This window comes from Protopterus annectens, chromosome 13.part0, assembly GCF_019279795.1.
Source record: "Protopterus annectens isolate FY-2018-M chromosome 13.part0, PAN1.0, whole genome shotgun sequence".
Taxonomy (NCBI): domain Eukaryota; kingdom Metazoa; phylum Chordata; order Ceratodontiformes; family Protopteridae; genus Protopterus; species Protopterus annectens.
The window spans coordinates 783263315-783276004 of NC_056747.1; the positions used below are offsets into that span (position 1 = coordinate 783263315).

General features: G+C 46.3%; 1 protein-coding gene across 2 annotated transcripts in view; it reads left to right on the forward strand.

Annotated features, from left to right (window-relative positions):
- Positions 1–12690, forward strand: part of LOC122787663 (DNA topoisomerase 2-alpha-like) — a 1447528-nt gene that overhangs the window by 35704 nt on the left and 1399134 nt on the right. For both annotated transcript variants that reach the window (XM_044054499.1, XM_044054498.1), the window contains exon 5: positions 525–670. In XM_044054499.1, the coding sequence (XP_043910434.1) occupies positions 525–670 (146 nt within the window). The remainder of the gene's footprint in view (positions 1–524; positions 671–12690) is intronic.

A 12690-nucleotide genomic window follows, 5' to 3' on the forward strand; every position in this document is an offset into this window, starting at 1 on the left:
AGGCAGATTGGCAAGACTGATCTCTTGCATGATCCACATGCTCTGGGATAGGCTTCCTCTCCATGTGGAGCAGAGTCCATCCCTAACCCTATTTTAAGTATAACCTTGACTAATGAATAGGAAATCATAAATTCTCCCCGGGTCTGGCCCCCATATGTCTGACAGAGGCACAGTAATGCCCAAACTTAATCAGCCCCACCCCATAACCTCTAGAAACGTAGCATGCCCCTCAAGCATTCATGATACAAGGGAGACCATTTGGGTTGGATTGCATGGCTAGGCTTGTATAGGGGCCAGTTGGTTGTTAGCCTGGTAACAACCCATGAGCTTATGAGTGCAGTACAGAATGTGGACTAAGCAAACCACAACGTTTGCAGACTTCTAGGTTAATATGAAGTATTAACTCCCTTGATCAGAGATCCTTTAGTCAAATTTTTGCTGTTTTTGTGCCCTGTGCCTTTTTTGTTATAGCAAATGCTGAAGAAAATGTCAGTGTTTAATGCTTTATTTTTTGTATTTTCCAGAGAGAACAATACAATAAGTGTATGGAACAATGGAAAAGGCATCCCTGTTGTGGAACACAAAGTGGAGAAGGTGTTTGTTCCTGCACTTATTTTTGGGCAACTGCTGACGTCCAGCAACTATGATGATGATCAGAAAAAAGTGACTGGTAAGTGGATATGCAGACTTGTGCACTTTTTTTGGGGAGGGGGGGGGGTGGAGCTCAGACTGTGTGGAGTCGCAGGGTTAAATATTAGCACTAGTGTCCAGAGATTATGTTTAGCTTAAGTGACATTGTAAAACAGTTTTTACAGAAGCATGGTCTGTAGGACCCAATTTTCCTGAGAAACCACAATGCCAAAAACCATATGGTAGAGACATGGTTGACTAACTTGTATTGGTCTATAGTTGATCAGTATTTTTGCTGCGTGCAAGTAACCCCCCCCCCCGTGTGTGTGGGTATAAGCCTAGCCAAAAATTGTACCCTGGCTTTCGCCACCCAAGAAAATTATTTTCCTGTGCCCCTGTCGAGCAGAGCCACAGAAGTGATCCCTGGGGTGCATTTCCCATCATCAAGATTTTCTTAGAGTGCTAATGAGGAGCTCTGTTTGACATAGGTAGTCTTTTCCAGAGTATGGGAAGTCTCTGGGACAGGAATCTATCCCTCCAGCATGTTCTGTTTATTGTGGTGACAAGATTTAGGTCCCTAGAGCGTGTAGCTCTGAGGGATTGTGATTTTTTTTTTTTTTTTTTTTTTTTTTTTTTTGAAGTGGAGCATGTCCAACGGCTCTGGGTTTGACATAGCTTTGTATGTTAGGCAGAGATCGCCCTGAGTAGGCAATATGCAATGGAGTAAAGCTGTAGTTTTTTTTGAGACTGTCTGCGTAGGGCATCTGAGGCCAGTAATTCTTTGTGAGGTATTTCTGTGGTCTTTCCAGTTTGTCTTGTGAGGTACATACCAAAAGGGGCATTGTACTATATAATGGGTCTGGGTGATGAGTAGAGGGGAACCAATGACCTTTTTTTTTTCTGGATGAGAATACTTTTGTGATGAGATGAGCCATGTAGAAGGATTTCCTGACCACTTTGGCGATGTGATTTATCAAAGGAGAGACTGCTGTCCACCTGTGTCCCAAGGTCTCATCACATTTTCGGCATTAAGTAGATTACCATCTGTGTGGTAGTTGGGTACAGAGTTTTACCAAAGGGGATGACAATACACTTTTTGGCATTAAGCTTAAGGCCATGGCTTTATCTGTCTCAGTGAGGCCCTTTTGTAGTTTGTTCACATAGTTAGGAGTTTCGATTATGGCTCCTAGTTTGCAGTCATCTGCAAACTTTGTTGGCCAAAGACCTTCTGTTAGCCTGCACTTCAGAGAAGTAGATGCCAAACGGGAGAGGACCCAGGACTGAACCCTGTGGTACTCCACTTGTCAGTGATCTGAAGTTGGATTTGGAATCCACTACTTTTACAGTGTGGGTTCTGTCAGTGAGCCAGTTGGCAACCCATCTTGACATATTGATTCTAGAGAGTACTATAGTGGGGTGAGCGAAGCACATTCGCTGATCTCAGCTGTACTAAGGTGTTCAGAATGGTTCAAACATTGTCGACAATATAGGGAACCCAGTCTCTGTTGGTTATCTTTCACCATTTTCATTCATGATGAATAACCTCCATTTATTCACTTGCTGTAAAATGCCACGGTTCAGTTTATTTATGACTTAAGGTGAGAACTGTTTACCTTTTTCAGCTTCCACGTTTTGAAGACTGCATTTTCTTTGTTCCTTTGCATCAATAGATGCATTGTTGGTTGGCCTCAGCATCTTATGATAAAAAAAAATTGTGCAAGCCTACAAAAAGTGACTGTTAGTCCAGGGATCCGGTTTGGCCACTGCTTGAGCCAGGAGTCGCACTTAAACATTTTGCTTGGGCATTAAGACAAGCTGGCATTCCAAAGTGATGCCTATAGCTAGCCTTTGTATTTGATACTTGGGTAATTGAGTTATTTACTGAGGGTTTGTTAGATCGACGTTCAAGATACTTAATTTAGTAAGTCATGCATGTTCATAACTCCACCTGCAAATGGTCACCTTGTTTTAAGCTGAAATCACTTGCTCTAAATACTGCATTTTAGTTTACTCTCTAGTTCTGCAGTAAGAGTGAAGTCAACCTTACTATTATGCCCGAATGTGTAAATCCATTGTGTCCTAAAACTTATTTTAGTAATGTGAAATTGAGCATCTCCTAACCTGACCATCTCATTCTCCTGACAATTGACGTACACCAGTCTGTTTTGGCATCTTGGCAATCTTGACAGGTTTCTCAAGTTTTAAACTACCGTGTTAAGCTTGAGTCTTAAAATCCATTTTATTTGGTGATTAGTCTAAGGAAATTTTTTAAATTGGGAGAGTTCTCTAAATTTTAAATTGCAGATTTCTGTACATGTTAATTACAGATTAATGGTATCTTTTTACCTGTTGGCATAAGAATACTGAACAAATCTGAAAATAATGGATAAAGTTCTGAAATAGGGACCAATTTTAAATCTTTCTCAACTTATTGCTAGACTAAAGGTTTTGCTAACATTCATTTTCTGAAGGTTGTGAAGTCTGAAATTCAAATGTCTTGTCACTTGGTAAATTCAGTCCTCATTGGCCAGTAAACCACAGATTGTGTAAGGAACGGACCAAATGTTTAAAGTGAAAATCTGGGTAGTTGAGGTATGGATACCATGTACAGTAAACTCTGTTAACTGGCACCATGGTCTGTGTTTCTAATACCATGACCGGAATGGGCCCCATTCCGAAGTCAAAGTACAATGTAAAGTTCATGAAATTAGTATTGTTTCAATCTTTGCTGTCAGTCAAAAGTCCTCTTCGGAGCACCCACAATGTGCCCAGCAGTGACTACTCCTGCAGTTCATATGGAATTACATGGATTGGTAACGTATCTAAATATGATTTGTAGATTGTTTTATAAGACCCCGTTGCTCCTACTATTGGAACTGTTTGGTTATCTTTCTTCCACACTGTCACACTGCTGTCGTTTTCTGCCTGCAGGTCCACATATTTTGACTGTCTTCTTGAACCACTATATATCCGGTTTTCTAGCATTTCTTTTGAACTGTTGGTAATGGGTGGTGCCATGTGATATAAACTTCATTTTCTATGCTTTGTACCTCATTTTCCATGTTTTCAGCCACTTCAGTACCATAATGTTTACACAATCGTGCCACATTTATTATGCCTTTCATTATATAGTCCTCCTGCCATTAATATGTCGCAAACTGCAACAAGGTGTGTAACTTTATCAGTTTCGGTTTTATAAAACATTTTTCTCCCACATGTACAATGGACTTACATTCCTGCATTCGTTCTGATCAACATGAGGTTCTTCCAGAAGTTTTATATACTTGCAACTACATTGAAGCATTTTCACATTTCTTGCCTTCTCATGTAGTCCTTCACCTTGTATTCTTTCTTAGACACTTCTGGTTTGATGTCCATTCCCTGTTTGATGCCAATATGCTTCTGATACATTAAGCAGAGAAGTCCTATTGGATTTATTCTCCTGTTTCAAACCTTTCACTGTGTCTTGGTGAGCAGATGTGTGGAGTCGCACAATTGCAGATCTATACATATAATCAGTTTCAAGGAGGGTCATCCATCCTTCAGAACTGGGAATATATAATCTTGGTATGCACTTTTTTTTATTAAAAAAATAAAGCATCCTTGTTTTCCTACCCAATCTAACCAACATGTTTTGGGGCTGTCATTCACTCCACTTAAGACAGGGAGACCAAATTGGTTTATAGCTTGAATTTTGTTCTTGGATGTCGATGCTGTTTCAGGATTAATTTGTCTTAAATATTCCTTACCAAATGTTTGTGTTTTTGTTTATCCTTCAATTCAAGTATTTAAACACTCCCTCTTGCTCAAGTTTTTATATTACATTCTTGTCCCAAGCTGCTGATTTCCTGACGTTGCAGTTTTCATGCTTTAAAAGTTGCTTTTGCACATTTATCAAGATCAAATAACATTTGTATCATCTAAAGTTTTGACATCTTGCAGTTGTGCTTTGAGCTCCTCATCTGAGCTATACAGTTTTAGATAGACACTGTTTTCCTGGAGCCAAATTACAGCCATGGCCTCTGCTGTTAATGGGTTAAGGGCAAGGCAGAAAAGCACTGGTGACTGTCACCCTGGAATATCCCCCTTTGAATTTTTATCCCTAGTATAATTTGTCCTTTATCGTGGCTTAATTGCAAAATGGTTTGCTACTGTTTCATGGTCACTAATGTCACTGTTACTGGCTCCAATATGGATTGCTAGATGCTGGGTAAGTATAGTTTCTGGTTGCGTGAGTTGCTATTCAAAATAGACCTGACAAATACTGTAATACCATACTGTAAACACTATGCATTTCAATCTTAATATTTAAATACTGTAATTAAAAGCCTGGCTGAGATATTTTAAACTTGTAATCTGAAGTAGGAGATTCATTTGTCTGCAACCTGTGGGTTATGGATCCGATATCGGATCCGAACCGGCATGGTTTACCAGCTATGGATCCAAGCTCTCAGCTCCTCCCCTCACCCATAATGCCCTGCTCTACCCTCATGACCTCAGATCTCGTTTGCCGCGCATGGTGACCAGATTGTTTTTCCAGCTAAGTGCTATATTTAGTGTTTAAAGTACTCAATTTTGAAATATTTTTGGTTAAATTTGTGTGAAAGTGTAGGTTTCCCTCTTGTATTAATTTTTTTAGAGTTTAAAACTTAATTTTATATCCCTCCCCTCGCTGGTAGCGTAGTGTGTGTTTGGGCCTGTGAGTGGTTTTTTGTTACTTTTACTTTTAGTTCTAGTAACTTTGTTTGTTGGTTTTTGGGATGTCTGAGCAGCCCAAAGCTATTTTTTCTAAGTGCTCCGAGTGTGGCCATAAGCTTTCCCCAGCTGATGGCCACACTCGGTGTGTTAGATGCCTGGGGGTTGAACACCTCACATCTGGATGTTCATTTGTGCAGGGTTCAACCCCAGGGCATTGAAGGAGCGGAGGTCCAAGCTTGTTTTGGCGGGTCTTTTGCCGCCGGACTCTGCTCCGGCCTCCTCTCCTTCGGGGGTAACTGTTACCACGGTTGTTCCCTCTCCGGCTCCCCCTCCTCCTCCTGGGACTCAACCTCCCGTTTCTGGTTCGGAGGAGAGGGAAACTAGGAAGAAGGACCGGAGGGAGAAGCACCATAAGCGGCAGGCCGAAACCGCTGTTTCGGCCCCGCCAGCCAAGCGGGCTTCTCCCCCGGCCTCCTTGTCTGCTGGCTCTCCCCCTCCTCGGCTCCGGTCTCCAGTGTGTTTTCCACCGGGACCTGAGGAGGAGGAGACCCGATCTCCGTCGAGGCTATCGAGGAGGCACTCAAGGCCTACCTCGGTAGCCTCGTCGAGATCAACTTATAGCCTGTCGGACGCTGATCTGGACCGGATGATGAGAAGGTTCATCCAGGCCCAGATGCAGATGTGAGTGCTCTTGCCTCCCCTCTGGGGAGCTCACCCCTTTTCAAGCCAATTGCTCCTTCTCCGACCCGCTACCCGGGTTCGGAGCAGTTGAGCCGAGCAGCTTCGAGCCGGGTGGGTCGGCGCCGATAGTACTTGGTACTTCGGATCCGACCCTGCCCTCGAGTGCATCGGATCCGACCTCTCGGAGCCTGGATCCGAGCTTCGGATCCGGGGGGATCGGTGCTCCTTCGGCACAGTCTGTGTCGGAGCGCACTGTCCGTTCGGATCCGAGCGCTTCGGCGCCGGCTCCGATCCACTCTTCGGATCCGAGGGGGAGCCGATTGTCGGATCCTTTGGTCGAGGTCGGCTCCCCTTCATCTTTTGATGTAGAGGAGAGGGCCCTGTTGAGGGTCTCCGGACGCCCGGCACTTGTTTCGGCTCCGTCCCGCGCTCCCTCTGCACTGGGTCAGGCTTCCACCATCCGGCCCTTGGGACAGCCCGCTTCTGTGCCCCAAGCTGTTCCCCTGGAACAGGTTACTGCTTGCGAGGAGTCCTCTGACAGCCCCCCAGAGGATGTTCCTCGCAAGCATACATGCAAAAGGAGGCACATTGACTCCCCTGAGTCTCTCACGGAAGACACGGATTTGGAGGAAGAGGAAGGCTCCCCACGGTCACCCCCCCGAGGAGGATGTCTCATTTGGAGACATCATGGAAATGCTCCGCATAAGGGGGGGGTGGTCTGCCCCCAAGTCTTCCTCGGACGAGTCCGTGTTCTTGGAGGCATTTGAAGCGGGCCCGTCTACCTCTTGGGTGTCCCCTCCTGCCCGACCCCCTGGTGGACCTCATTACCACCAGGGCGTGGAAGGAACCGGACACAGTGAAGCCAATCCCTAAGAGGCCCGACCGGATCCTCAGTCCACCGGCTGACCGTGCCCATTGGAGTAGGGGGCCTCCGGTAGATGCCATGTTGACTGCGGCGGCCACCAAGAGGGAACTTGCTCAGGAGAGTCCTCAGTCCATCCCCCGAGCAAGGAGTCTCGGATGATGGACCGCTTGGGGAAGCGGATGTTTAGTTCAGTGACCTTCTCGGTAAGGGCGCTGAACTACCTGGCACACGTGATTAGGATGCAGCGCGATCTTATTAAAGAATACGCTGCATCTCCCCCAGAGTCCATGTCGGAGGAGGACAAAGTGCTGCACTCCACCCGCATGGCCACTCTTAGATCAGTTACCAATACCTCTATGCGGCTACTCTCCCATGCTACGGAAGGCACCGCTAGAGCCGCAGGGGCAGGTCTAGTCACTAGACGTCAGGCCTGGCTCCGTCATTGCGATTTCTCTGAGCCCTTCAAAGCGTCATTTGCGAACGGCCCCTTTGATGGTTCTGCCCTCTTTGGCAAAACCGTACGCGACACTTTGACCCAGAACGAGAAGGACGGGAAGACGTTGTCTGCCGTCGGAATCCGCTTCTCTGCACCCCAGAGGCCCTATTCTAGGAACCAAAAGGGTCAGAAGAAGATGTGGTTCCGGAAGTCGCAGCAATCCCAGCCTGCTCCGGACAACCAGTCCTTCCGTGGCAGAGGAGGACAGGGAGGACGCCGCCCTAGAGGCAGAGGGGCTCCCAGGAACTTCGGGTCAAGAGAACCCTTCTCTGAACGGCCCGCGCAGCAACCCTGAGGGGTTGCCCTACTCTGGAGGCAGTCGGGGGACGTTTTTCGGGGCACCTAGCGGCATGGGAGTCCATAACATCAGACCGCTGGGTTCTCCAGATCATATCCAGAGGATACCGCATCCCATTTAGTCACTTACCAAAATTGAAGTCCCTCCCAGACGTTCCACCCGGTCAACGGGAGGCCGCTTTGGCAGAAATTGGCCATCTGCTAAAGAAAAGAGCCATCCAGCCCGTCCCCCCAGACCAGATCGGATCAGGGTTCTACTCCAGGTTCTTTTTAGTGCCAAAAAAGACGGGGGATCTAAGACCAATTTTAGACCTTTCTCTCTTGAACCTGGCAGTTCCCAAGGAGAAGTTCCGAATGGTCACTCTGCAATCTATTCTCCCCCTTCTGGGAGAAAATCACTGGATGTGCTCCATAGACCTCAAGGATGCGTACTACCACATTCTAATGGACAGGCGCTCCAGGAGGTTTCTCCGCTTCCGGCTGGGAGCCAGTCACTACCAGTTCCGGGTCCTTCCCTTTGGTCTCACCACAGCCCCCAGGGTGTTCACCAAAGTATTAGCAGTGGTAGCGGCCCACCTGAGGCTTCAGGGGGTGCAGGTCTTTCCCTACCTGGACGACTGGCTCCTTACCGCCCCAACAAGGCATCTACTACTATTGGCGCGAGACTCCTTTCTCCATCTTGCTCCCAGTCTGGGCATCACTATAAATACAAAAAAATCCAACCTAGCACCCACACAGCTCATAGATTTTATAGGGGCCAGGTTAGACGCAAGGAGCTTGAACGCCTTCCTCACTGCGGACAGAGTTCAAAATCTGCAGCTCCAGGTGCGGGCCATTCTCCACTCAAGTTCTGTTCCGGCGGAGTTGGTCCTGAGGGCTCTAGGGTCCATGGCGTCTGCTCTAGCACTTCTTCCTCTCGCCAGGCTCAATATGCGCATCCTCCAGTGGACTCTTAGTACAGTGGTCGTACCTTGCTCTTCCTATGCATCATCCCATTGCGATCAGCAAGGCTTGCAAGCGGTCCCTCCTGTGGTGGCTTCACTCTCCAGATCTCCACGGAGGCTGCCCATTTTGTGCTTCTCCCCCTCTCGCCACGGTGACCACGGACGCCTCCCGCCTCGGGGGGGGGGGGCATTTTGCAGGCCGGACCGTCCAAGGCACGTGGAACGATTCAGAGACCTTACTGCATATCAACGTTCTAGAGATGAGAGCAGTGCTCTTAGCGTTGCTAGCACTTCAGGACTTTCTTCCCTTGGGAACAATTGCGATTCAATCGGACAACATGTCTGTTGTCTGGTATATCAACAAGCAAGGAGGAACCAGGTCTTGCCCTCTTTGTCGAGAAGCCATGAGAGTTTGGGAATGGGCAATCTCCACCAACCACTTTCTCATAGCAACGCACATTCCGGGTCGGTCCAACATCCTGGCGGACAAGCTCAGTCGCACCATTCTGACCCCTTACGAGTGGTCTCTCAATTTTCAAGTAGCGGAACGCATATTCGCACGGTGGGGAACTCCTTCATGCGATCTTTTTGCTTCTCCCTCAAACACCAAGTGCGACAGTTTTTTCGCTCTGATACCTCCTCCAGGAGGTTCCCCAAGAGACGCTCTGGTGCATGCTTGGCCATCCGGTCTTCTGTATGCTTATCCCCCCTTGCCTCTGATGCTCCATGTTCTTCAGAAAGCCTCTCGGGTGGGGTGCAGAATGATTCTCATTGTCTGCTTTGGCCTCGACAGATCTGGTTCCCCTTCCTAAGGTCTCACTCGGTGAATCCCCCTTGGATTCTAGATCCCATTCCGGATCTGATATCTCATCCATCCCGCCTATCTCCTCCGAACCTGGACAACCTGAAGCTGACCGCTTGGCTGCTCCAGTTCCACTCTTGATCAGGACTCCCGGTATTTCGTCCCCTGTTAAGGCGATCCTGGTGGCAGCTCATAAACCGTCCACTAGGAAAGTCTACCGTAGCAAGTGGAAACTGTTTTCTTTGTGGGCGGAGCGACAAGGCCTGAACCCCTTCACAGTTCCCTCTCCCTTTAGTGCTTGATTTCTTAACCACTCTTTATAACGATGGTGCCAGCAGTTCCACAGTCAAGGTACAACTTGCGGCAATTTCACATTATCACATTGGTCATGACTCCAGTCCACTCATGTCGGCCAAGTTGTGTAAAATTTTCCTCAAAGGTACTTTCCTTCTCAGGCCCCCTGTAAAACAAGCGGTTCCTCCCTGGGACCTTTCCTTAGTTCTCCAGGCCTTGACCGCCCCCCCCCCCTTTGAATCGGCGGCTACGGTAGATCTCAAATTCTTGTCGTTCAAGACTGCCTTCTTAGTAGCCATTACTTCGGCCAAGAGAGTTTCAGAGCTCCAAGCATTATCAGCTAAACCTCCTTACTTGGTCTTGCATCTCGACTGTGTTTACCTCAGAACCAACCCGCCCTTTCTACCTAAAGTAGCTTCTGAAGCAAACATTAATCAATCCATTAACCTCCCTGTTTTCTTTCCTAAATATGAAAACAAAGGTGAATACAAGCTTCACTCCTTAGATGTTCACAGGCAACTTAGATTTTATCTAAACAGAACGGCTGGTCATAGGCAATCTGACCAGTTGTTCATTTCCTTTGCTAAATTTAATTTGGGCAAGCCAATTTCTAAAGTCTCTCTGTCTCGCTGGATTTCACAATGTATCTTATTGGCTTATCAAGCTTCAGGAAGGCCCGCACCGGAGGGTGTACACGCCCATTCAACCCGGTCAGTCTCTACCTCGGCAGCCTTTAAGGCTAGGATTCCTCTAGATGATATTTGTGCAGCAGCCACGTGGGCTTCATCTCATACTTATTTCCCACTACAAGTTGGATCTTGCATCTAGGGGTAGAGCATCATTTGGCTCCGCGGTGCTCCGGAATATCCTTCCATGATGGCCGCCCAAGATTCAGGTAGCTGGGGACTCTGTCCCACAGGTTGCAGACAAATGAATCTCCTACTTCAGATTTAGAAGTTATGTACTCACCATAACGTTCCATCTGAGTAGGTGTATTCATTTGTCTGCAACCATCCCGCCCTCCTATCCCCCTGGCCTTTCAGTTTCCTGCATATGGTGTGTTACCCTTTTCAGGGTGTTCTTGCTGTTGGCAAACTCTATCTGAGGTCATGAGGGTAGAGCAGGGCATTATGGGTGAGGGGAGGAGCTGAGAGCTTGGATCCATAGCTGGTAAACCATGCCGGTTCAGATCCGATATCGGATCCATAACCCACAGGTTGCAGACAAATGAATACACCTACTCAGATGGAACGTTATGGTGAGTACATAACTTCTAATTTCCACTAAAACCTTTGAGTGGAAGAGTTTTTTCAGTGGCATGCTGAGTCGATTGGAATTGAATGGAGTGTGAATGCATGTATGAAAGCTTGAGAGATTGGAAAGAGTGTGGAAACCTGAGTATGGAGCAAGTATTGACACTAACGATTTGACTGGTTTGACCTTTTCTCAGTATGGGGAGAAAAGGAATTGTATCTCACTAAAACTCAAGTACGGTATGTTTCTGTGGGGGGAGGGGACGACTACAATGCAACAAATGAAAAACTGAGTTCGTATTGCACTGTTTATTTTTGCTTGAGTTCCGGAATTAAGTTTATTGTAGGTAGCAGTCATGGTTGGGGGGGGGGGTGATGCATTGTCCAAATTTTATTTTTTATAGCTATGTTGGTCGTTCAAGTGGATGACCTTTATACTGGACATGGACATTAAAGTGGAGATTGACACAAAGGAATGAATTCTTGGTAGGTTATATATGGTAGTTGCATTGTAAAGCTGATAAATTAGTGAGTTAAAATTTAAAAAAAAAAAGGATGGAAGGTGAAAATATTTGAGCTGGAGCTGAAGTGAGGCTTGAGAGACTTGGATGATGCTGCAAAAGTTGGCAAGGTTAGAAACTTTAACTCCATTAGTGATTTTTAATGCCAAGAATTTTCCCCCTCCACAGCATGGCTTTTATCCTTGTGTAACTGACTTCGTTATTGGCAACTGTAAAACACAGTTGCTACGGAGTTGTCGTTAATAAAATCTGGTGATTGCATGCTAGAAATGCATTCCTAGTTGATGGGGAAACTGTAAAAGTTGCTGTTGACTCTATTCCAAGGTGTCCACAGACCATGATCCCTCATGGATATCTTGTATCCAATGCTTGGTTTTGTTTATAATTTCGATTTCATTTTGCTGATGAGCTGCTCTATTTTTGGCTTGAAACACTTCACTGCTGTTCAGAATCTTTGCATTGTGGTCAAAACATTTTATGTGAAGTAAAGTTCAAGTGAGCATACTCCTCCCATTTTTAGATTATGCCGAAAGATGGCCAGTTTTGCAGATGCTTCATCATTAACTGCTACAGTGGCCTTAGTTATGGGTTAAAGCCTGCCAAAGATGCAACAGCCTGCCAACTTCCCAAGCTTTAGGGCACTTTCATGTGCCCAAATTGTTACTCAGCTCAAGCAGAGTTGATGAAAAGATTAGTTTTGGGCACTAAGCCCTTTAGACAGCAGTGCAGAGGCTATGCTCCTCTTAAGGCTTTCAAGAATTGATGGCCACCTTGTTGCTGTTCCTTTGGGCAGATCAGTTCCGTTTGGGGGTGGCACCTTCTATGTTTTCTACACTGGTTTTATTTTTTTCTTAGTTTATTTTAAAGTTGGAAGTTTTGTAGTTTCATGGACTGTCATCAGACTATATTTATTTTACTTTTAAACTGCAGTAGTTTAATGGTGGTTTTAAGTTCTGCCTCCTTCTGGATCGTCCATGTTCTGATGAATGTTTGCTTCCCTTCCACTAAACCACATTGTTCCATATCCATCAATGTTTGCAACACTTTTGCCATTGGACATGACACCTTGAAATGGGCCTGTATGAAGCTGGATGTGATTATCTTTACCTCGAGTATTACAGCTACCACCGCTTTCTTCCAGGATGTTGGTACTTCTCCATCTCTTGTTAAAGCCTTCCATATCTTTGTTTTCCCCCCTAGCTTCCAAAC